This window comes from Siphateles boraxobius, unplaced genomic scaffold (assembly GCF_051911475.1).
Source record: "Siphateles boraxobius isolate OS27281-9 unplaced genomic scaffold, OSU_SipBor_1 84, whole genome shotgun sequence".
NCBI lineage: Eukaryota > Metazoa > Chordata > Actinopteri > Cypriniformes > Leuciscidae > Siphateles > Siphateles boraxobius.
The window spans coordinates 790173-817419 of record NW_027509213.1 but is presented as its reverse complement, the minus strand read 5'-3'; the positions used below and the strand labels follow the sequence as shown (position 1 = coordinate 817419).

Here is a 27247-nt window from a genome sequence, read left to right as displayed (position 1 = left end):
TGTGTGTGTGTGTGTGTGTGTGTGTGTGTGTGTGTGTGTGTGTGTGTGTGTCTGTGTGGTGACTGAACTCCTGAACTATCACACACACTGCATGTGGATAATTAGGCCTCTGCAGCATTAAAACATTAAAGAAACATGAAGTTTTCTCAGAGTTTCTGTCCAACAGCGGCACTTTCAGCGCTTAAAAATGTCTGTGTGAAACAAGCTTGTGTACGAGCGTCTGTGTGATTAGATGGTAAAATCAATAGGCTTCTGTTTGCATCTGAAGTTCCCACTCGTGTTCTCAAGCTTCTTCTGTTCAGATGTGGGTTAATCGAATGAGATCAGAAACTTCACAAAACTTCATCTGATTATGAGGAAAAGACCAAAGTCATTATAGTTTTACATTTATTTTTCATTTTAACTTTAATCATATTTTTTTCCAGATTAAGTTTCAGCTGAGATGTAATTTGTTTAAATGTTTTTGACTGTTTTCAGGTTTAGGACCTGATGCAATTTACATTACTGTTCAAACGTTTGGGGCCAGTATGCTTTTTTATTTGGGGGGAATGGTAACAATTTACAATACGTTTATTAGCGAATGCTTTAACTAACAATAAGCATTCCATTGGTTACAGTATTTATTAATTTTTGTTAACATCAGATAATAAAATACAGTTAATCAGCTCAGGTCCATTAAATAATATGAACAGATCTTTTACTATAAATAATGTATTAGTGAATGTTGAATTTTACATTAACTAAGATTAATAAATGCTTTAGAAGTAACATTGTAAGTTAATTTTGTTGTTTACTAATGTTAACAAATGTAACTTTAATGTAGTGTTAACGGATATTTGTAGTTATAAAAAGGACTATTTCAGTGAACCTGAGCAAAGTGTTATTGCTCAGATGTTGCTCTTTCATAGTATTCACTGATGCTTCATTTAAGGATCAACCTCGTCTCACATGTTTCTCCTAAAAGTATGAGTATAAAGCTATAAAAATTAATCTGATGAGAAATGTCATATTGAGATTTCTGAGCACAGTTTTCGACATTGTCAAGATATTTGCTGAAACTCAGGAGAAACATCTGAGAAGAAGATGATTTGAGCAAAAGTCTCCATTTAAGTTCAGTGCTGTGCAGGAGAAATAGAGATATTCAGAAGATTTCAGGTGATTTGCAATAGAAAATGGTGAAAAACCTATGAGAAACTGTGACATTACAGCATCGAAAACACACTTTGCCATTCACACAAAAGAAAAATGGGTGTTATAAAAAGCTATACAAAAACACATAATAAAAAATAGTTGTGGTCACTTACTTATTCCAGGCTTGTCTGAGTTTTTTGGGACTGTAGACAGTGAAGCGATCTGCAGATGAGAGACAAACGACAGAAGAATAACTCACTTGCTCACCAAAACGGCATTTATTTAATAAAAAATACAGTAAAATCAGTAATATTGTTAAATATTATTACAATTTAAAATGATTATTTCCTATGTGAATATATGTTTCATGTAATCAAAGCTGTATTTTCAGCATCATTACTCCAGTCTTCAGTGTCACATGATCCTTATATGTGTCATGTGATCCATATTAGAAATCGTTCTAATATGATGATTTGCTGCTCAAGAAACATTTCTGAATATTATCAATGTTGAAAACGGTTGTGCTGCTTCATATTTTTGTGGAAACCGTGATACATCTTTCTTTTTAGGATTCTTTAATAAATAGAAAGTAAAAATAAAACATAATTTTAACTTTTAATCATTAACATTTCGATCTTGTCTTTACAGGCACTTCTGATCTTTTTTAATGTGCCCTTGTGGAATAAAAATATGGATTTATTAAAAAATATAACTGTTACTGACCCCAAAATTTTAAACAACTTTTGTGATCAAATAATGAGTCAAGACAGAAATAATATTCTGCACAGCTGATATTCATTCATCATGCTGGATATTCTATTAATATTTTGAAATTGTTTTTATTTTTATATTTTCCATTTTAATTTTAGATTAAGGTTTAGTAAGTTTGTTGTATTATTTTTTAATTCAAATGTTGCCTTGTCAACTAACTAAAATCAAATATTTTTTTAGGTAAAGTTTATTTTATTTCAACAAGTAACACCTTGGATTTAGTTTTCTATAATAACCCATAAAGGTATTCTATAATACAGAAAGTGTGTGTACTGCACACAGTAAACATCCTCTATACCCTTTGTTCTAGATGCCGATTCATTAGTTTGGCCTCCTGTGGACTGGATCAACACACACACACACACACACACACACACACACACACACACACACACACACACACACACACACACACACACACAATGCCCCTTACGTAAACATCCCAAACCCCAAAACCAATCGCTAACACTTCATCAAGAGTGAGTATTCAATAACCGCACACTGGGAGAATGGAATGGCATATTTACATAGCAGAAATCCCTGTGATAGGTCTCATACGGTATTATTCAATATAAACTGCCGTCATAGTGTAGAAGAGCAGTAAACACTGTCCTCTGGTGCTGCAACACTGAACTACAGCTCTTCAACAGTTCTAGCTGATATTAGGCAAGAAACTAAAGGAAAAACACGCACTGCTCATTTTTGAGCTATTTTGCCTCTACAACAACTTTTTAAAATACACATTTAAGTGTTAACTCTGATAAATCTCCACTTCTCAGCAGCACTTGCAAAAACCAAACTTTAGTTTTATTCCTATCTATATTCTGAAGGTGTTTTTTACTATCATTCGCCTGATTTATATATATAAAAGAAAAATCTTAAAAACCTGGTGAAAATGTTTGCAATTCTTACTGCAATCAATCAAATGGGAAAGTATGGTGATATTTATTGATCTATAATTTAGTTTTTACCCTATGCACTTGTTTTTTACCCAATTCAACCTCAAGCCATTATGACTATCAACATGCAAATAAGGCTTCATCACAGAATAACAACCTCTTTTACCTTTATCGATTAAATGTACTGTTGATACTAGAGACTAACAGAGCGTTTTAAAAGTTCAGTTGATGGTGTTTTATTGAGATTTACTGTCTGCGAGGCTTCACTGGACGCTCAGTGTTTTATGAAGGTCACCTTGAGGAACATCAGAACTGGAGGATTGAATTGCAGAGGGAACATTTAGGCTGTGTCTGAAATCGCTCCATACATACTTAAATAGGGCACTATTTGAAGGGAACAGCAATTTGTAGTTGTGTCCGAAACCATAGTGGACGTTATGTGTCTATATATACCATATCCCAAATGGCACCCTAAGCACTCGCGGTCTTCCTCTGAGTCCACACTTTCGTGACGTAGCAAACTTTCGTGACATAACATTTGGGACAGGGCCATTGTACACACTCAACAGCTAGAGAATACCCATAATGCACTGTGAGGGTCACGGAAAATAAATTCCCGCATGTCTCCAGAAGATGGCGCTGAAGCTGAATCATCAATACATTCATTTTCCAAACCGCTGGTTCAATGTGGCTACAACGTAATATCATACAGGTATAAATTCCTTTTTAATTGATTTAATTGTTTAATTAAGGGATATACATGCTAGTTTTCATGACAGAGTTCAAGATACATCTTTTAAACACTACTGGAGCTGCCAGTTTGCTAAGTTTTAGCAAAAGCGGCAGCGCTTCTGGCGAACTCAGTGTCTGAAATTCACTCACTCGTTCTCATTCACTCCTTCAAGCGGACTATATCAGTGGACTACTGTAGGGAATAGTGAATGAGAATATAGGGGGCGATTTCAAACACAGCCTTAGATTTTATATATATATATATATATATATATGTATATATATATATAACAAAATATTATCTATATATATATATAGATATACTGTATATACATATTGTGATACTACATTACATAAAAGATTAAATTACTCGTATCATGAAATACGACTTAGTTAATATCCCCCACCTCTATCCCAACCTGTTCAGAATTGTTAAAGATTAAAGTCCCCCTGTGGTGAAAATCAAGCTTTTAATGTTGTTTATATGTCTATGTGGTGTTTTTAATATGCTTTAAGACAAACCATGTGCAAATTCCCAAGTCAACACCATTGCTGAGTATTTTCTCCATAAAAACTGCAGTGAAAAAAAGACAGTCTCAAAAGCGCGGTTTGAAATTTAGCAATATAGCGGGTATATGATGTATATTACGATGTTATGATGAACTAGGCTATATGCCTTTTTTCCACTGACGTTCTGAGTTGTTCAAATCGTTTCTGATGATTGTTAGAAGGCAGACAGAGATGGCGAACGGGAACATGGTTTGTGTAACATTAGCAACACATTATTATCTATTTGATAACATAGTCAAGCAAAAGGCTAATCATATTAATTACTGTCATGTGTCCGACGTTGTAAAGATCGATACGATTGGATTAAGTTGGCCGAGTGAATCTCTGAGCTGGCCTGAGTGAGTGGAGGCGGGGCTAATTAGCATATTCATAAATCCGCATATACTACATGAGGCAAGGGTGTAGAGTTACATTCAAGATATTTTAAGGCATGAAGATTTTATTTCACGCGAAAAAAACTTTTAAAAATATGTCATTAAGAAATACAATTTTTGACTACAGGGGGACTTTAATGAATGTGATTGATAATATGATTGATGTGTTTTTTAAAATTCATTTATAAAACAAGGAATTTTAACTTGTCATATTCAATTACTATTACTGTTGCTTTAGTTTTTTGCTGTGGTATCGATTCAGTATTGGTATCAGAATATATTTCAGTCAGGTATGGTATCAAAGTCGTGACAACAGTAATCAGTGGTTAGTCTCCTCTGTGTGGTTTAATGAGTGTTAATGAGTGTTAATGAGCTCCCAGAGGTCGTCTGCAGGCACACGGATGGAGGACGAGTCAGTGTGTGTCATTTACAGTCAGATGAACAGGACTTTACCTTGTTTGAAGTGCGGGAGTGAGTGAACACCTGGCCACGTGTCCTCCGAGGGCGTCCCCAAAACCTGCACATCAGACAGAGAAGAAAGAAAGCTGAAGTTAGAGCGCAGGCGTCCATCCCACAGGGTTTTCCTGGACACTGGCAGGGCGGGACGTTTAATGCACACCACCGCTCATAGGCATAGAAGATGTTCAATGCGAATAAACATGTTTATTATGCACAAGTGTGTGTGTGTGTAGAGCAGCAGTGCTGGTGGAGAGCGGGGGCTTTTTGAAGTCTAAAGCTTGTAAAGAGCATGACTCGATTAAACACACACTGTAATTACAGCCGTCAGACTCGATGAGCCGAACCGCTGTGACGAGCCTCAGAGAAAGAGAGCGAGAGAGGGTATGTGTGTGTTTTTGTTTGTGTGTGTGTGTGTGTGTTTGTGTGTGAGAGAGAGAGAGAGAGAGAGAGAGAGAGTGAGTGTGTGTGTGTGCGCGCGCGTGAGAGAGAGAGAGAGAGTGTGTGTGTGTGTGTGAGCGAGAGAGAGAGATAGCACATGTGCAGATGAAACCAAAAACCTCTGAATGTCTCAGATCTCTAATGCTTAGAATTATTTGAATTATCAGGTGCTTTTAAACTATTTTCATTCTCCTACACATCTGAGGCAGTCATGGCCTAATGGTAACAGAGTTGGACTGGTGACCCAAAGGTTGCTGGTTTCGATTCCAGTACCGGCAGGAATATGACTGAGGTGTCCTTGAGCAAGGCACCTAACCCCCAATCGCTCCCCGGGCGCCACTCAAGGCTGCCCGCTGCTCCGGGTGTGTGTATCCACGTTTGCAGTGTGTGTGTGTGTTCACTACTCACTACTCTGCTCCTAATGTTTGTGCACTTACTTGGATGGGTTAAATGCAGAGGTCAAATTCCAAGTATGGGTTACCATACTTGGCCATCACGTGTCACTTTCACTCACTTAAGGTGTTTTTAGCTTGTTAACATTATCTGAAGAACAACTGAGTGGTGGTTGACTGTGCTAAACACTTGTCTTTAGTATCTCATTAACAAAGTGCAGCATTGATGGCCTGTTTATCTGCCCTCTTCTCATCCTGATGTTATATCCTGGAAACATCCCTTCAGGATGTTGCTAGGTTGTTCTGTGTGGTTTCTTTCTGTCTGGTGAGATGTAAAATCTTCTGATCTGTAGATGTGTCTCAGGTTCCTTCTTCAATGAGCGTCTATGCATCTGATCACTTAGTAAAGTAGCAGCTCACCTCTCCTCAAAAACACGCATGATTTGAGGAATCGTTTATGTCTGGAGCACGAATTATGCCGGACAATGCACACATTCAGTAATGAGTTAGTAAACAGCATTATTAAACTGTACAAATGACCTCACAGTCTCTATGAAGGATCAGTCTGTCCAGCAGGGGGCAGTATTGAATTATCTTCAGTTTGATGAACATGTCTTTATTAGAACTTTTAACTTTTATTAAACCTAAATAATGATATGCTGAATATCAGCTGGCCACAAGTTAATTAGTTTAGGTTTAAATTAATTATGTTTAAGCTGTTTTAGAATCTTGATGAGTAATAATTCAATTAGTGCAGAATGAAAAACAACTTAATAGTATTTAAACACATTAAAATGTCTACAACCAAACACAACAACAGCATTCATCATGTGATCCGCGATGACCCATGATAACACACACACACAATTACTTGGGTACCTAAATGAGGCCATATTATAGAAGTTTAAAATGAAAATATATAGACTAAACCAGTATTGGGTTGCTACACTGTTCGTGCTTTGTATGACATGCTTCTGCGCGCGCGCGCACACACACACACACACACACACACACACACACACACACACACACACACACACACACACACACACACACACACACACACACACACACACACACACACACACACACACACAAAGCTTTAAATCTAAGCTTTAGCTGACCTTCAGAAACAAAGACATGAGAAATGCCCTGCGTCCCTGCGATCAGTCCACTTTCACAGTCATGTATCTCTGTGATGAGAAACCTCTCTGAGAAACTGAGTCGAGTGTTCAGAAATCTCATAGGAACCGGCTTCAGCGCTGGAATCTCTCTCTCTCTCTCTCTCTCTCTCTCTCTCTCTCTCTCACTGTGTCTGTCTATCACACTCTCAGAGAGCAAGACCCTTAAAACAACCTCCACTCAGGAGCAAAAGCAATCTGGAGTGAAATTTGTCTTCTATATTGAACACACATTGGGGGGAAAGATCGAGCCCTGGACATCAAACATCCAGCGCATGAATCTCTGAGAGCAGGTCACCTTGACATGAACACACACAGACGGGTTCAGTCCGGATCAGATCTGTTTGGGACACACTCAAACATGGCAGCAGAAGCAAAGTCAACATGCAATAAAATCTCACTCTTTTTACTTTCTCTCTCTGTTACTGCTCTTATTGTGAATGATGCATCGATGCACGTTATTCTCATACTAGTGCAGAATATTCATGGCATGAAAAACTACAAGAACCCTTGACATTACTGTACATAACTAGGAATATAGGATTCCCATTAGCTTAGTGATGATATTGTAATTTTAACTATATTTTGTGCCAATAAGCTGCTGCATGCATATTCATCTGAGTTTGTATGCAGAAACGAGTGATACACCTCATTCTGTCCAGCCGTTGGTGTGATTCTGAAAGCATTTTTCCTGCACGCTTGCTTTTGGTTTGTGCATGAATGCTTGTATATAAAAATTAAGCAAAAAAGTATCTACAATTAACTAAAACTCGTGGTAAAATAACATTCTGATCTGTTTATTCAATGCACATATAGTGTGTATGTCTGCATATGTTTTGACATCACAACCAGAGAAAAATGCGATGTGGTTTTCTTGTGCCATCAGGTATAGAAATAGCTGATTTCACGCAAAACCACAAGTGTCTCACTAAATGAATGCATGAGTTTGGGGCGGGACTGTTTGTTGAACAATGGAGGACGTTTAGCAGTTATTATAGCTGTCATTTTGTTTAGAGCTGCTAGTGGCGCAAAAATTATAAATCACCACATTAAACACGCAATCCACTCAAATAAGTCGAAATCAGAGGACTAACATTAACCATAACAGTTCTCTCATGCACCATGTTAGAGAAAGATTGTGTGTCCTTTTGCACAACCGAGTTAAAAATATATTCCTGATGTCAGGATTCTGCATTTCTAACCAGCTCTTCCTCTGACACAGAGCGCTCTGATCTGAGGGAAAACGCTTCATTCCTCATGTTTTGCATGAGCAGATGGACCAATGAGGTGTGAGACAACCGACTGATGGACTGTCAGAGATCCTGTGCAGGTGTGTGTGTATGAGGGAGTGTGTGTATGTGTGTGTCAGTTTCGAGAAAAGGGCAGATAAACAGGAAGTGGCATCAATGGTGAACTTTATGGAAATGAGAAGCTAAAGACAAGACGAGGTTTTGACGTGTGCCATGAATTTTAAAACTGATGCAATTTACTTTTTGCTCAAAACAGTCCATACACATCTATTTTTCTCAATACACAAAACTAAACTAAAAATATAGACATGGTTATTAAAACATTAACTTTGTGAAATTAAAGTCAACATTTCATTGTGCAAATATGATGACTTGCATTGCATACAGTATGTATGCATGTATATATATTTAGATGTACTGTATATAACTATGTAAAAAAATAGAACAATATATACATATAAGACACTTACACATGCATGTACAGAATATATACTGTAAATAAGACTTTATTGACTATGTATTAAATTATTGACTGTATTGAGCTGATTATCGACGCTATTGTCTTCTGCTTTATAGGTGAATCAATGTTTTTCTCAAAACTGATAAAAGTTTGCAACACCGTTATTGAGCTAAATTGAACTGACTCAAGCTTAATAACGACACTTTGAAACTATTTCCATTGTATAAAGAGGTATAAATATAGAGGTGACTTGACACAACTGCAACGGCAGATGGAGTGACTCTCAGAAACTCTCCGGAGGAGCAGAAGTGGTTACTGTACGGTTGAACACGTCCACAGTGACGCCGCATGTTTTATGGATGGTGTGTGGAGGGACGGGAGTCTTTGAAGTGAGATCAGGGCTGCGAGAGCGAGTGTTTTGCAGATCAGCGGGAGACTGACAAACCCCAGCACACGCTGACAGCAGACATCAGGACAGCACAACCTGAGAGAGCCACACAAACCAGGGGTGCGTTTCCCAAAAGCATCGTTGGCCAACTATGGTCGCAATTTCCATTGAACTCTATTGGTAACGAAGGAACTTGCGACCATAGTTGGCTTTGGGAAACGCACCCCTGAGCGACTGATGAACTTCACGTCCATTCTACAGCTTTAGTGCAGAGAAGTGAACATCATGGAAACACTGATCGTGTTGGTCAGTCAGTGAATGATCAGGTGACTAACTACAGTTGGGTTTTACATGCTGTTTACTAGCGGCTTTATCTGAGTTAGCTGAAACCACAATAAAGGCCCTCTCACACCAAGAATGGTAGCTATATTAGCGTCCACATCAACAGACAATAATTATAACAACTATAAAACAATAACTATATTAGCATCCACATCAACTGACAATAATTATAGCAACTATAAAACAATAACTATATTAGCATCCACACCAACGGACAATAATTATAACAACTATAAAACAATAACTATATTAGCATCCACACCAACGGACAATAATTATAGCAACTATAAAACAATAACTATATTAGCATCCACATCAACAGACAATAATTATAACAACTATAAAACAATAACTATATTAGCATCCACATCAACGGACAATAATTATAGCAACTATAAAACAATAACTATATTAGCATCCACATCAACGGACAATAATTATAGCAACTATAAAACAATAACTATATTAGCATCCACACCAACGGACAATAATTATAACAACTATAAAACAATAACTATATTAGCATCCACATCAACAGACAATAATTATAACAACTATAAAACAATAACTATATTAGCATCCACATCAACAGACAATAATTATAACAACTATAAAACAATAACTATATTAGCATCCACATCAACGGACAATAATTATAGCAACTATAAAACAATAACTATATTAGCATCCACATCAACGGACAATAATTATAGCAACTATAAAACAATAACTATATTAGCATCCACACCAACGGACAATAATTATAACAACTATAAAACAATAACTATATTAGCGTCCACATCAAACGACAATAATTATAACAACTATAAAACAATAACTATATTAGCATCCCCACCAACAGACAATAATTATAACAACTATAAAACAATAACTATATTAGCATCCCCACCAACGGACAATAATTATAACCACTATAAAACAATAACTATATTAGCATCCACATCAACAGACAATAATTATAACAACTATAAAACAATAACTATATTAGCGTCCACATCAACAGACAATAATTATAACAACTATAAAACAATAACTATATTAGCATCCACATCAACAGACAATAATTATAACAACTATAAAACAATAACTATATTAGCATCCACATCAACAGACAATAATTATAACAACTATAAAACAATAACTATATTAGCATCCACACCAACAGACAATAATTATAACAACTATAAAACAATAACTATATTAGCATCCCCACCAACAGACAATAACTATAATGATAACTATAACAAAAACTATAATGATAACAATAAAGAAAACTATAATTTATAACAACATTTATAACAGTGATAACTGTAATGACAACTATATTAACGTCCACACCATAGGGCAATAATTATAATGCTAACTATAACGACAACAATATTAGCATCCAGCGCAATGGATAACTATATTGATAACAATAATTATAACTAAAACAATAACTATATAAGTGACCACACCAACAGACAATAATTATAACAATAGCTATATTAGCATTAACACCCATACACAATAACAAAAACTATAATGATAACTACTGTATATTAGCATCCACACCAACGGACAACAATTACAACGATAACTATCCACAGCCATAGAAGATCACTATAATGATAACAATAAAGATAACTATTACAATATCTATAACAGTAGTGATCATGATCACTTTAACGACAACTATTTAAGAATCCAATGCAATGGATAACTACAAAAACAATAACTATAAAGATAACAATAACTATATAAGCGACCACACCAACAGACAATAATTATGCTATAACAATAACTGTATTAGCGTCAACACCAATATACAATAACAACAACTATAATGATAACTATATTAGCGTCAACATCAATAGACAATAACAATGAATATATTAGTATCCACACCAATGGAGCATAACATTGTTTATTCGAAGCACAAGTAAACGTAATCATATCATCTGCCAATTCTGGTGGATTCTGAATACCTGTCAAAGTTTTTTTTTGTTCATCTTCTGGGGCAAAATCACTCTGAAAGAGATTCCAATGATATTGTTCATTGGTGTCATTATCGTTATAGTTGTGGTGTTACCTTTGCTATTCTTTTAGAGCTATTAAAACATTATTGTTATAGTTATATTCTTTGGTGTAAGCCCTATTCTTTCTGTCCAAAACAATACATTTGTGTAGGTGACTATCTAGTTTCTCAAACAAAACTGAATATCTTTGAAGGATTTAATGAGACTAACTTGACCAACTTTGGCAAACCCAGCATAAGTGCAGCCAGTGACCATGAGAACTTGTATCTGGTTTCTTTAAATAAAAAATGCAGGTAAATGACTGTCAATCACTCCTGAAATGTCAACAGCCGTGAAGCTTCTTCCTCTTTGTCCTTCCACTAGCGGTCCCGCTGGGCAGGTCGTCACCACATGCCCTCGACCAGCTAAAGCAACCACCACCCAGACGCAGTCATTCATTTCCCCTGCCAGGCCGAGCCGGCCTCACTCTCAGAGATCAAATCTCAGGAGTGTCTGGACGCAAAGTTATGTAGGTCAACTCAACTCATCTCTGAAGTGCTGAAAGACACATGCCGAAACCCCAAATCGGTTCAAATGCTCTGCTGGGTCACGAGGATAAGGCTGACGGAGGACACCAGTGAAGCAAGTTTCACGATGTTTCTTTTGTCACATGAACAGTGTTTACTAGCTGATTATCATGTCAAGGATATAATGCTAGTCTGTTATGATCTGAAACGCTCCACAAATCATCTTGAATGGGTCAAACTGGTGGAAATGGATGGACAAATTACAAAGTAAAATCACTTTTGGTCACATCTGGATTGAAATGAACTTCAAATGACTGATGAAATTACATCATTACACTTGAATTATTTACTGGATTAGATGAGCAATGATTCAAAATGATACATTTTTTAACAAGGGTGTAAGTTAATGTAAGTTAATATAAAAAAAAATGGTGGGGAGCAAATGAAAAATGTAAAAATTAGACAGTGAAATCAAACACCATTCTTGGCTATGACCTCTAATCAATGTCTATTCTGGTCACAACTATCTAACAAATAAGTCTCAATCTTCAATCTGTGTGGTTTTGTATGTACTGTATGTAAATGTGTGTTTGTGTGAGTCATCATCCTGTAATGAGAAGAGACAGTTTAATTCTGATGTCAAACAGACTGGATGAACAGCTCACTATAAGGACTGCACATGTGAGCGATGTTCACACATGACTGTGTGGTGTGTTTGTTACAGATAGATCCGTCCATATTCATACGCTGCAAAGGTAATCTCCTGCTGGATGACAGCTAGTTAAACACGGCCGGTCCAGTCTGTCTTCTTTAATATATCACACACACACTTTCAGAAGAAACTACCTGCATCCCACTCACACGCTCGAAAAATGAAGGATCCAGTATAAAAAGAAAAACGCACAAATAAATCTAAAAATCTAGAACAAAATGTTCAACAATATATAGTAAAAAAAATAAAAAAAATAAAAAAGGAATTGATCACCCCAATTCTTTTTAATTATGTATAAAAAAAATAAAGATTTTCTAATGTTTATTGTGGTGCATTCATTTGATGAAACATACATTAAAAACAACAATATTGTGAAATATTATTATAATGCATTTTAAAATATAATTTATTCTAATATGATGATTTGCTGCTCGAGAAACATTTCTGATTATTATCAATGTTGAAAAAAGTTTTGCTGCTTCATATTTTTTTTGGAAACTATGATACACTTCCATTCAAAAGTTTAGGGTAAAAAAGTAAAACATTTTTAAATTATAAAAGAATAATATTCATCAAGGACGCATTAAATTGATTCAAGTGACAAATACATGTATAAATATATTTCAAATCAATGCTGTTCTTTTCAACTTTCTATTCATCAAAAAAAAAAAAGAAAATGTCACAGTTTCCACAAAAATATTAAGCAGCAAAAACATTTTTCAACAATAATAAGAACCATAATTAATGATTGAGCAGCAAATCAGCATATTAGAATGATTTCTGAATGATCATGTGACTCTGAAGACTGGAGTAATGATGCTGAAAATTCAGCTTTGATCACAGAAATAAATTACATTTTACAATATATTACAATATAAAACAGTTATTTTAAATTGCAATAATATTTCACAATATTGCAGTTTCTACTGTATTTTTGATCAAATAAATGCAGCCAACTGAAAAGTAATTTAAGTCAAAAGCATAGTCTAGTTCTTCATCCTCATATCTTATACCCATATCAACATAATCAAAAGTATTCTGAGAGATTCAACCACAGTAAAGAGCAACACAAATATTCAGTCTCAGATTAGGCTCCTCTCACATATGGCAGCTCTGCATGATGGGATTCAAAATGCATCCTAAGCATAAAGTGGATATTTAACCTTGACTATCAGGGAGTTTATCTCCAGCTGAAAATAACGGTGTAATGAAACTTACAGGGTCCGAGTGCACGGACACAACAGCACTGTAAAAAATATACCATGGGTCTTGTAATTTTCATTAAAAAAAATTAAGGCGATAATTTAAAATATTGTGTATATTTTATTAAGAAATGTGTGGTTCGGTGTTGTATAGAAAATATTGAGAACATTTCAATACTAAAATCAAGAGATACATTTTCCTAATTTTTTTAAGGATACACACAATTTTGAGGCTTGGATTGAGGAACCGATTAAGCTGATAAAATGAAGGAAAAAAGGCTACCTATTTATTTTAAGAGAATTAGCTCAATTATGCGGTTTTATTTAGAGACACCATTGTTATTTCCCAGCATGCTTTGCACATGGCTGGTAATGGACAGGAAATATTGAAATTAAGTGTTATTGTATGTGTTTTTGAGTAAAGGGAAACATCTGTTAATGTTTAATGTTCAGTTAAGTTTGACATTTGAAAGAGTTTCTATTATGTTGAAGTTTTGATCGTTACCATTGTGCAGAAGAGTAGGGCTTATAGTTAGATTGTGAATAACTGCATGTATTGATATTCTGAAGCATTTTGCTTTGTTTGTTGAGCAAAAACTTTGCTATAACGCTAGTGCAGTAACAAGTTTGGTTCTGTGCTGTGCTAGCGGCATAGTCTTTTAATAATCCAATATAACTCAAAGTCAGACATAAACAGGTTATTTCCATTCACTCTACTTTTGAGCGTCAACTTAAAATAAAAAAAGGACATTTCACTAAAAATATTAAATTTATTGTATCATAGACTAAATAATTAAGGGGATGTTACATGATCTATTCAGGTAGATTCCATGAAAGAAATCAAGCTTTAACTACTCAAAAATATTGTGTGTAATATTGCTACCATCATTTTTTTAAATGAAATAGCAGTAACATTTTTTACAGTGAGTATCCAGTGATTCCTCAGCTGTGTCTGACTCTAAATACCAGAATCTCTCTCTGGAAGCAGAATGTCGATGAGAAGGTCACAAGCGCTGGCTCCTGTTTTACTCACAGGATAAAGGAGTCTGGCCTTTGGAAGGCAGTAATGAAGAATAATCTCTGAAAGAAGGGTCAGATATGATGCTGGCCAGACTGACAGGAAGGAGGAATGTGAAAACAAGGGAGGAATGAAAATATCAGTGTCAGAGAACAGTTACGAGCCAACGATCGAGCTGCCAGACTCCCTCCATATGTATCAAGTGCCCACCTGACAAAGAGAAAACAAACGAAAAGCACCAGCCAACACCTAATTAGATGAAGGGGGGGATTGTGACGGGTCCAAATAAACCATCAGCATTTCTGAACTAACACGTCCTTCATTCAAGAACTTCTACACTTCTGCTTTGGTTTGTGTTCAGCTTCACAAAAGCACTCTTAAATGAATGCAAAAAAAGTCAGAAAAATAAAATAAAAGTCATCACTGGCACCTAAAATAGAATTTTTCATACATGTTCTATATTCTAATAGAACACAGGAATATAAGGAATATTTAACTATTCCTTAAATTACTGTTACTGGGGACACTTAATATTCAACAATATTATTGATGATCTGACTGTACTGACACTGTAATATGAGAACTGAACTGAGCTGGACGATGACGATTTTTTACAGAACCGCTTTATCGATAAATGATCTAAATTATATAATAAATGATGATCTTTACAACGGAACTGATGCATCATTTTCCTGTTTATCAGCGTAAAGCTGCTTTGAAGCAATCTGTAATGTATACAGCGCTTTATAAATAAAGGTGACTTGATTTAAACAGGTAAACCTTTAGTGTGTCGTCCTGTAAACTCAAACAAAAGAGACTCAGATGTGTCTTTGTTTTCACTTGCATGAGCAGCCAGCTGCTGAATTTCTCTGCGGCGGGTCGATCGTAGAGCCAGTTTTCCCTCGTTCTGTCATTCCCCAGTGAAAATATATTTGGCCGCTGACCCTCACAGCCTACGGGCGTCTGTCTTACCCATGAACCCCTGGCCTCCCGCTCTATTCATCACAGTAATTGTCTGTATGAATTATTTACCTGACTCTGAGGGTGAATATGAATTTAGTGTGTCAAACCATTACTCTCTAGTTCAATTATCAGAGTGGGACATTATGGGAAATGACAGTAGAAATGATTAGAGAATTCATGAGACGAAATATGCATGACCTCCCAGAGTTTGTATATGTGTGTACATACATCTATCATGCCATATCTTTGTATTCATGGGCATTTTTTCTTCAGCCAGCCCCCAAGGCACTACACAGAGAAAAGCAGAATGGAGACAAAAGAAGACTTACCAGGAATATCCTCTCCAGCTGATCCTGAATGTCCTTCATGCCCGGGAATGCCGGCACTCCCTGGATCATTTCCACGAAGATGCATCCAACACCCCTGAAAAACAAACATGATTAACACTATGCCTTATAAAACGGAAACAGGGGCCCTGTTTACACCTGGTATTGAGTGTTTTGGTATGAGACAAATACCCGTTTACACCTGGTGTTTTAATCCGTCTCTTTTGTTCATTTTCTACCACTTCTGTCCTGATTTCCTCGAGGGAGGTTTCTATGGGTGGGTACATGTATGTGCTTTTTCAGATCTTTCAATATAATGGATGAAATAAGCTCATGCAATTTACATATGAATGTGACCGGTTATGAAGTAAAAGCATACAGAGAGCATCAGCTTTGGTTTCTGCTCTGATAGCCGCAAGAATCAGGGAATGGTGAGAGAACATTGTGCTTGGTATGTATTTCGTCTTCAAACAAAACTTGGATCTTCTGCCGACAAAGTTTAAATCCCGTCTGGCTTGAGCGTTTCCCATAATGTTTGTGCATTAGGTCAGTAGATGGAGAGAAGACGGTCTTTTGTGGCTGTTCGAACACATTTGTCCACATGAGCGTTTACACTATGATAGCAATCCGGTCTATCTCTGGAAGTGGACAAGCTCAAAACAGTTTAGACACCTGTATTTAGCGTCGTCCACTTGTGATTGACAAAACCGCTTCTTAATACCAGGTGTAAACAGGGCCTGGGATTGGACCAGGTTTGTGCATAAACATCAGAATCAAAATGGTCAGAGAAGATTTATGAGTAGGAACCTGGCAAGAAGAGGCTGGAAACATCGGAGGTGACAGAAACAATCTTGATTGTTCTGTTACAGTAATTGTTTATAATGATTTCTGTCTCAGTGAGATTAAACCTTCAGAAAAAAATGTTGTCAGCCGAACCCCTTTGAGCTCAAATATTTACTTGAAGCCCCACTGAGATTTTAAGTTAAGTCATTTAACAACACATTCACATGTTCACAATTCTCTGATGTCGGTCATATGCATAACTATTTCATCTTTTAGTAAATGTTTTATTTTGAGAAAGAAAGAAAGAAAGAAATTAAAACATTAAAAGGAAGAGAACTAAAAACAGAATAAAAAAATCTGAGGGCAGTGAACAAAATTATTTGGCAAGGATGAAAAATAAATCAATATTTGACTATATTGTGATTATTATCAGTGTTGTTTCTAGTTGGCCAACGGGATGACCGAACTTGTTTACCAATATTTGAGTGAATTTTGTGTAAAATAAAATAAAGAGGCAAACATAGTGAGTATCTCACATGCTACTATATCATTAAATTATATAGCATTATGATAAAGCAACATTATATTAGCCATTAATCACCCTGCTAACTGAGAGACAATTAAAATGATGTAATGGGAAAAATATTTGCATTTTTTAAAATTCTAGAGTAATATAATATGCCGAGCTTTAGTGTGTATATGTGTGAATGTTTAGATCTTCAGTAAGGCCATGAGAGGCTCATGCTGGTGTGTTTCAGCGGCTGTCGGGCTCCATTCGTCAGCATGCGATTGTTTCCTGACACTTTCTAGCCCAATGCACACGGTCACATCCTTCCCTGACAGAAACTGGGACAGAGCCACACAAACCAAACTCGCCAGCAGTGAGATGTAAAACTCAACCGGCCTTTTAAGAATCAGTCTATCCGTCTCCAGATCCAGTCAGACCCCTCACCTCAACACATTCAGGTTTAAAATGTGGATGCGATATCAGTTTATCTCGAGCGGTTGGAGCTGACTGGCAGGCGGCTGATAAGATGTCAGCTTATAGACGCGATGCCTCGCAGTCGGGCGGAGACGACCTCGTGCTAATCCTCATCCTGACTGAGCCGCGACATGAACGAGTGACAGGAAGACCCTCCCGCACATGCGCGTGTACCTGCAGCCATGTGGAAAAGTGCCCTTCCGATCGGACCACCTGCTCCCAAGTTTCCCTCTCTTAATTGCCAGTGGAGCATGCAGCTGCGGTCCCGAGTCACGGCTCATTTCTCAGGACAGCAGCTCCTCCCACCTCTTTAGACCGGCAGACCCCTGGACCAACACCGAAAATACGGGCCAATTACTCCAAATCTTTATTTAAAGCTAGGGTAGACAAATTGTTTTATAACCACTTTTTGTTATACTGGTTGAAACTCATCTTGATGGCAATCAATAACAGAAGTGGTGTAAATATTTAAAACATGTACATCTATTCATATATTTTCTGTGGAAGTCTCAGGACCAAAAAAATATTCGTCTAATTGTTGCATTCGGTCCGATGTCCTATCTGCCTGTCAACATATGCATTTCCATTCCTCCGCGCACCAATCAGCCGCCTTTTACAGTTCCTCCTGAACCAAAACGACAAGCTTATGCTGCGTTCACTCCATGTCCTAACTGTTATTACAAGATGGGAACCCATGATTTTCTACACTAAGCTGTTTCTATGCAATACTATCAACGGCTAAATGATTATGCAGCAGTCAGGTGGTACAGGTAAGAGCTCTTTAAGTTGTTTACGTTCATTATTATTGTAATGTTATGTGTTTGAGACATGAGGTAGTTAAACACCGTCTCTCTTGACGCTTTTGTTTGTTCCCTGCTGTACGGGTTCATGTGTTTTGAAGGAGGCTAGGCTTTGGAGACGCTCTGAAGGGAGGGTGTGATCTTATGCTTACAAAGCTAGCTCGCTATTGCAAGCCTCTTCAGAAATGCCTACCCTACCTTTAAGGCAAGACACTACAGTTAAAAACATTGTGGGGGTTTTTTCATGCAATGGTCAATTTTGAAAGTTTGGACTATTTGGCTTTGTTTCAGACTAGTGGAGAGACAACATCCAAAATACACATTTAAGTGTTTATTTTATTGCACTTTATCTATTTGTGTCTGTAGATTTCAATGACAATGCCTATCTTTAAAGGGGAATCAGAAATCTCCACTTCAGCAGCTTTACATACACCAAATGCATGTTTAACCTGAATTTATTCAATGGTCAGATTTCTGTATCCAAATGTGAGCATTTTTAATTGTATACTGCCTCATTTGTATATTTAAGCATAACAATAAATGTCTTAATGTACTGTGATTCATTAATTGGGAAAAAGTGTAAAGATCTATTAGTTTACATTTTAACTCTTTTCACATCTGGTATCTTCCCTTATAGTTAATAACACAATGACAGTCTGTTGATGCAATATCACAGTTACATCAAATAAATAATGTGCATTTAATCTATAACATTTACATGTAATCTGTTTGTTAATGCGAGTGCTTGTTAGCGCATTACTATGCAACGCAGGAAACTGAGTTCTAAATTAAGATTTGATTCTTGCCTTATTTGAATATGATTTATGATTTTAATTCCTTATGCAAATTTTGACATATGACAGATTTTATCCGAGACCATATCCGTGCATCTCCATGCTAAGTTTCATTACAATATTGATTATAATTCTAGCGTTATCACACTCTCAGTAGCACCAGACTGTTGAAATTGCAAATCCACATAATTTCACACCTATACAAGATTTCCCCCCTCTAAAATATACTTTATATTATATTTCAGGATATAATTTAAAATCAATAACCAAGAGGATATCACTTTCACGTTCAAGATAACGTGACATTTTTGTGACATTTGAGTGACATTTTTCTCATCCACTTGCTGAGACACGAAAGCACGAGTGTGAAAGGTCTGCAGGACTGGGACGGAGCTGCTCCAATGCGACACACACACACACACACACACACACACACACACACACACACACACACACACACACACACACACACACACACACACACACACACACACACACACACACACACACAGTTTGGCTGTGATTCTAATGACTGTTGATTTGTGCAGCCTCTGTGTAACTGCCACTCAGAGAGGAAAACTGCACACGCTCCACTGCTCTCAGCATCGATTCACACACGGGGCAGAAAGGGTTATGAGGAGGAGAGAGATGAGATGATAAGAAAAACAACAACTAAACAGTCTAAAGACACAAAGAGGAGTAGAAGAGATCTTCTGTGATGGAAAGAATGGAAAGAGCACAGGATAGTTTTGAAAATGTACAAATATATCATCACAAAAATTGCAACTATCAAATATAAAAATATATATATAACGTTTAATATATAACATACATTTACTGGCCACTTTAGTAGGTACACCTGTTCAAATGCTAGTTACTAATCAGCCAATCACAAGGCAGAAACTAGACATGGTCAAGACGATCTGCTGAAGTTCTAACTGAGCTTAAATTACCTTGAATTGAGTATGAATTATCAGAGTCTGTGTGTCTCTCAACAGTGTTCGGCAGCGTCTCTACTAATAGCAAAACTGTACGTTTATCTGCTCCTAGAACTGCACCGTTATTACCTCGCTAGTGAGAAATGCCATGTAGCTTTTAAGTTGTTAAACTATCAACCTGTCATTTTTATGCTATTGTTATTGTATTTATTTGATTGGTCAATGTCATTGTGTTCTTTTGCTGTTGTCGGCAGTAATGACATTTGAAATAACTTAAATCGTTTGGCGAAGTGATATGGAACTGTAATGCGGTCAAGATCTGCCTGGAACTACTTTAGCCGTGCGTTTCCCTGAATATAATTGCACACCTTAGAACGTTTGTCAATCAATCAGATTCACGCATTTAACAGCCCCATAGTATAATAATAATAATATTAATATATAAAAGTATAATATAAAAATATCTATCATGATATTTTAACATGTATAAAAATATAGAAATATATCATAAAAGATCTTTTTAAAAAAATATAGAAAGAGATCAGAAGACAACTTCGAAAAGAAAGGAAAGAGTAAAGGAATGCACAATATTTTGAAATAAAATCAGTACTGCGATATGACGCAGTGCCTTTGTCTCTAAACATGCAGGCTGGGACTTAAATAAATATACAATAATAAAATAAAAGCTTGATGGGTTACATGTTTTAAAATGAAGAAATATTAGTATTGTAGTTTTACATTAAACTAAAATTATTTTTATTACTAGATTATTTTAAATGGTACAATATTATTAATACAATATATTTCTTATTTGGTTTCATATTTTTATTTAATCATCACACTAAAAGCATAATTTTTTTTTGCCATACTGAAAAATAGCAGGAATGTAGCCTAAGTGGGGGACACAAAAAAAATACACTAGAAAATAATAGCTGTAGAATTTACTTTTACTAGCACTAAAAAGAGAAAATCGTTACAATTTTACAAATAATAACAATAACGAGAAGGATATGGGAATGTTGTGAATGTGATGCAGAGTGGTCTCACCACATGTCCAGACAGGTGGAGTAGTCAGTGGAGCCGAGCAGCACGTCTGGAGGACGATACCACAGAGTCACAACCTCATTAGAGTACGTGTGGCTGGGGACCGACTTCGCACGAGCCAGACCTGCAGAAAACACACACACATTATCATCACTTATGGGACAGAAGTTTAAAACGCATCGCTGTGAACTAGATCTCAGCTCTTACGGCTCACAGGAGAGCCGAGGCATGCTTAATTAACCCGTTTCCCTTAAACACACTTGACTTCCTGTATTAGGAGCTGCTCGGCGAGGGGGCGTTTAAAGCAGGATGGAAATAACAGCAAAGGCTTCACGCCAGTATAATTTGCAGTCAATAATCCTGCAGCTAAACAAAGGGCTGCGTCAGAGAGAGTGAGAGGCTGTGATTTAGGTTAACACACCGACGGAGCCTCTAATCATCATTACGCTAAACTGGAGAGTAATAGTCACCCGGGTGGCAGCGCAACCCGCATCTGAGCCTATAATTGATGGGAGAGCGAGAAAATGAGGAGGAGCGGATGAGAGGTCAGCGAGGTCAGAGATGATGAAGGCAATCGAGGAGGAGGGAGGACGTCCTTTCCTGGTCGCCATGGCAACACAGCGGTCGAGCTGACATTAACTATGTACGGCGGCTGAAGGAGATCGAGGGAGCGTCACGTAATGAAGGCCCCAGTGTCCGGAGGTTCAAAGCGCTCGAAGCCCGCCTGCCGCTCAGGAACTCGCAGGGTCTCCGGAGGGGGTCGAGGGTCAAGCTGAGTAAATTATACATCACTCACTGTCCCAGAGTGACATGAAGGACAGAAAGAGATTAGTAGACAACCAGATATAGGAAAGAATAAAGAGAGGGAAACATTACGAGGAGTTATGGAAGTTTGAAAAAAAACTTGGAGGAATTAGGGCTGCAGGAGATTTCTAAATAAAACCGTGAGTGATATGGCTTAATGTAATTGTCAAATCAATCGGTTTCAGAGTGAACTACACGTAAGTACTTCATGATACAGTATAATATACAACTAATCAAGATATTTTAATATAACACACACACATAATACAATTAGACAACTATCACAATATAATCAACATACGTACATAAAAATATACAAATACAATATCATAAAAAAATACTATCATTAACATAAAAATATAATATCATATAAATATACAACTATTTTTATGATATATAACTAACATATAGGAAAACATACAAATATTTTAAAACATACTATCATCATATATTAACATATATAAAAATATAATATCATAAAAATATACAACTACCATGATATTAGAACTAGAACTTCGGTGCACAATTTATCTAAATAAAATCATAATATCTTGATTGAATAAATATCTGCACTAGCAGTTTCAGAGGGAAGTGAAGAGGCAAAAGAACACTCTAAAGGAGGAAACACCTTTTAGTTTGACGGGTTGTGACAAATAAAAATCTCTATACATTGTAAACAAATAAGCTTCTATTTTAGTTTAGACCTTGTCTTAAAATTCAGCAGTCAGTCAAATACACATACACAAATATCGAAATGAACAGGGATTTCATCCACTACAACAAACACACCGCGTACAAAAGTGGGTCAGTCGATCTAAACACGCCGCTTGATTAAACGCCCGTCTCATCTACACATCAATGCAGTGTAGACTGATCAAAATATGAAAAATGTAATAAAGGCATATTCAATACCTCCAGGTGTCACATGTCCGCTGTAGCAGAGATGATCGGGAGGAGTTTCATTACGGTGCCGTTATTTATTTTTTACACATTTCTGGGTTGCAATTACAGATAGTTTGGCAGGTAATTTCTGTGCGGTGAGATCGAACCCAGTGCTGATGACAGACGCTGCCCATTAGCGTCACCATTTTCATATGTAAAATTGATTAACTCCTTCATCAAGATGTTAATGAAGTGAATTAGCCGTCAGAATGGATGCATGTCAATACCTGCTTTATCAAAATAACCTGGAGATGCGATTGTGTGTGCTTTAGTGTGCACGCATGCATATCTTCACGTTACGATATCTTCTGCTGAATACACTCAATCAATACATCCTTCAAAATAAAGCGGTTTATATAGTTCTTTACAAATCTTCATACATGTACAAATGCATATGTATATATATATATATATAGTGTGTGTGTATATATTTAAATTTACATTTAATCATTTAGCAGATGCTTTGATCCAAAGAAACTTACAAATGAAGAGAGCAATAGAAGCAGTCAAATCAACAATAGGCAAATGTCGTGACCAGTCTCAGCTAGACCAGTTACTGTAGGTCTAGCTGGAATTTTTTTATTTAATAGATAAGGAATAGTAAGTGTTAGTATTATGGAGTCAAATGTTGGTGAAAGAGATGCATATATATATATATATATATATATATATATATATATATATGTGTGTGTGTGCTGTGTTAATTCCAGAGGGATGAGTATAAAAACCCTATGAAGAAGGATTACATGATGGAGCTCAGCAAAAAAGCTGCAAAAGATCTGCTTTGCTCTTGGAGGATTCACAACTCCCATTAGGCACATCTTAAGCAGCATATACCATCAACAGGACTAACATAAACTATATATTCATACAGCACAAGAAAGAACGTCTGAGATCAAACTAAAGCTCACGGCTCCTTATGGAAGCTTGGTTCCAACACGGAATAAAAAATAAGAAAGGTAATCGAGATGTTTTATCTTTATTTTTCAATATAAACTCAAAATCGTGTGGGAAAAAAGTCAGAATTGCGAGATATGTCAAAATGGTAAGATATAAACTCGCAATTACGAGAAAAAAGTTAGAATTGCAATATAGATTCAGAATTTTGTGAGGGGAAAAAAAGTGAAAATTGCAAACAAAACTATTTGGTGTATATAAAGCTGCTGAAGTGGAGAGTTTTAACTGAAATTAAGAGATGTAAACTCAGAATTCTGAAAATAAAATAAAAATGGCAAGATATTAACTGGCAAGGAAGAGGAAAAAAAGTAAAAATTCCAATTGTGAGAAAAAATATCGAATTTTGAGGTAAAAGTAAAAATTACTGTATCTTTTTATTTTACGGCAGTTCGTCGCATCCTCTTGTCTGGTCCTCGTGTTCCAGCGATCGCAGGCCAGCACACACACACAGTTTCTTCAGTGTCTCTGTAGGATCTGATGGCTCTCACGGGGCCGCTGGAGCACATCTGCTCCCCGTACCGCATCCCACCAGCGGCACGCGAGGGAACGAGTGGATTCCTGAACTCAGTCTCAGATGCAGTCAGCAGATGTTCAGTCCATCACAAACACACACGAGAGGGTGTTTCAACACGGTCCTGCAAACGACTCTGCTGTGCTCATGTGGAAGACACGAGTTTTAACGTTTCCAAAAACGGTACATGATTTGGAAACTGAAATCACAGCAAAAGCGCTCAGCAGTGTCCACCTGTTCCCATAAAGCACTGCATCTACACACTCAAAATACTCGGAATATTTTGCAATAAACTTGAAATAATGCATTTAAAACTACTTTAATGAAAAATAAATGCTATAAAATTGCTGCTTAAACTACTTGGAATAGTATAATATTATAGTTAGTCATCTATTTATTTATTTTCCTTTAAGACCGGTAATAACTTTTTCTAAAATTAGATCTAATTTGAAAACAAAAAAGTAAAACTGATTATTCCCTTGATTATATATGCCAAAATATATTATTACACTGTCTAAACTCACAACCTACTTTAAATATTTTGCAATAAACTTAAAATATTGTATTTAAAATTAATTTTTAAAAATATATGTAATTATACGAAATGTTATGTTTAAATATACAAACAGGAATTATCTAATTAAATATAACTTGCACGCATTTCCAGAACAGAAATCTGAGCATTGAATAAAGTCAGGATCAAAATTCTTGTTTGATTTTGTTCAACATATCTCTTTTTATCACTCCATAAATCAGAAAATACTTTCAACAGACAGAAAATAAATACCTAAAAATAAAAAATAAATTTTCACCATGGTTTTAGGAATAAAAGCTTACATAAATCAGGCTAATGATTGAAATCTAGAGTGAACACACATCTTTCCCTGCAAATGAAGAAGTCTTATAATGGAGGAACACTAGATTCATGCTGCTGCACACTTGTGGAGGACAGTAGGGGCCAGCGGTGACAGATCGGCCCCTGATGACCCCGCTGAGGACACGTTTGTGGCGGAGAGAGGGACCATATGCTGCGGCCCGTCGGTCGGCAGCTGTTTGAGGACACGGAGACACCAAAAATACACTGGTTTTAGCAGGGCGGAGATTCTCGCTTGAATCACTCCGGCCCTAATTGAGTGGAAGGAACAACGTCCCACCAGGAATCTCAGAAGCAATCTGCTGGTCAAGCTGTCCGTCTCGCCATACTTCCCTTCTCTTTCATTCGTTCCCATTTTGCTTTGTTTTGAATGATTGCTATTCACCTCCTGACTAGCTTTTTTCACGATTGTTCATCCTCGGTTTCTCTCCGAATCCAGTCAGGAGCTTTACTTCCTACAAAAGACACCAGCAGTGACACACACGTTTACAGCAGCTTTGGTTATTGAAGCATTTTTCCTGATCATGTTCTCCATTAGGCTGTAAAAACGTCCTTAAGCTCCAACATTTGATTTGAAGGGAAAAACTGAAAGTTAGGAGGAAAAAGTGTCTTTAAATTGAGGGAATGAGCAGCGTGTCCAATTAAGCATTGTAAATAATGCAAATCACAAAACAATGGATATATAAATTATTGTAATATAATACAATACATTTTATATTGTAGGTAGTATAATATATATATAATATATATATATAAGACTATATGTATTTATTTATTTGTGTATTGTAAATATTACAAAATTGTATTTTAAAGTATTAAATAAATGAATACTATATATATATATATATATTTTGCAATAAACATAAAATAGTGTGTATATATTGCAATAAAGATAACATATTTTAATACTGTATATATGATTTTAAATGGAATATTTTACCATAAACATAAAATATTATATATATATATATATATATATATATATATATATATATATATATATGTACAGTATTTTATGTTTACTGCAAAATATTCCATTTAAAATAATAAAAAATATATATTTAATAAATGCAAACACTACTGAAACTAGTATAATAAACTAAAATTAACTAATCATTTTTTTATCTTAATAAACATATCTTGAATTTAAAATGTTTTATTTCATATACTGAGTATAATTTTGTAATTAAAATATTTTTGCAATACGTTTAATGCAAATTATTCAAAGTGGTTTGAGAGAATAGGGAGACACAATGCTTTATGGGAGTACTCTTGCTGTGATTTTGAAGATGAACAGAACTATAAGCAGTAAAACTATCAGTCACAGGTCAGCATGTCTCCATACTGCTGTTCTCTCTTCTGCGGGATGTGTGTCTTCTGTCTCTTTATCTCCTGCTTCAGACTCACAACAGGCCTGTTGGCTATCAAAGCAGTCAAAGCAGTGGTCTGTGTCTACCCATAATGCCATCCATCAGGAAACCAGACTGGACATATGGTGCCAGGACAAGGAGGGGTTAGTCACACACACACACACACACACACACACACACACACACACACACACACACACACACACACACACACACACACACACACACACACACACACACACACACACACACACACACACAGACACACACAGACACTAAATTAAATACTAAAGCA

General features: G+C 36.2%; 1 protein-coding gene across 3 annotated transcripts in view; it reads right to left on the bottom strand.

The window, feature by feature from the left end:
• Positions 1 to 27247, bottom strand: part of cdk14 (cyclin dependent kinase 14) — a 158908-nt gene that overhangs the window by 38643 nt on the left and 93018 nt on the right. For all 3 annotated transcript variants that reach the window (XM_077221663.1, XM_077221665.1, XM_077221664.1), the window contains 4 exons: positions 21498 to 21618; positions 16157 to 16250; positions 4931 to 4994; positions 1305 to 1353 (listed from right to left, as the gene is read on the bottom strand). In XM_077221663.1, coding sequence (XP_077077778.1) covers positions 1305 to 1353; positions 4931 to 4994; positions 16157 to 16250; positions 21498 to 21618 — 328 coding nt within the window. The remainder of the gene's footprint in view (positions 1 to 1304; positions 1354 to 4930; positions 4995 to 16156; positions 16251 to 21497; positions 21619 to 27247) is intronic.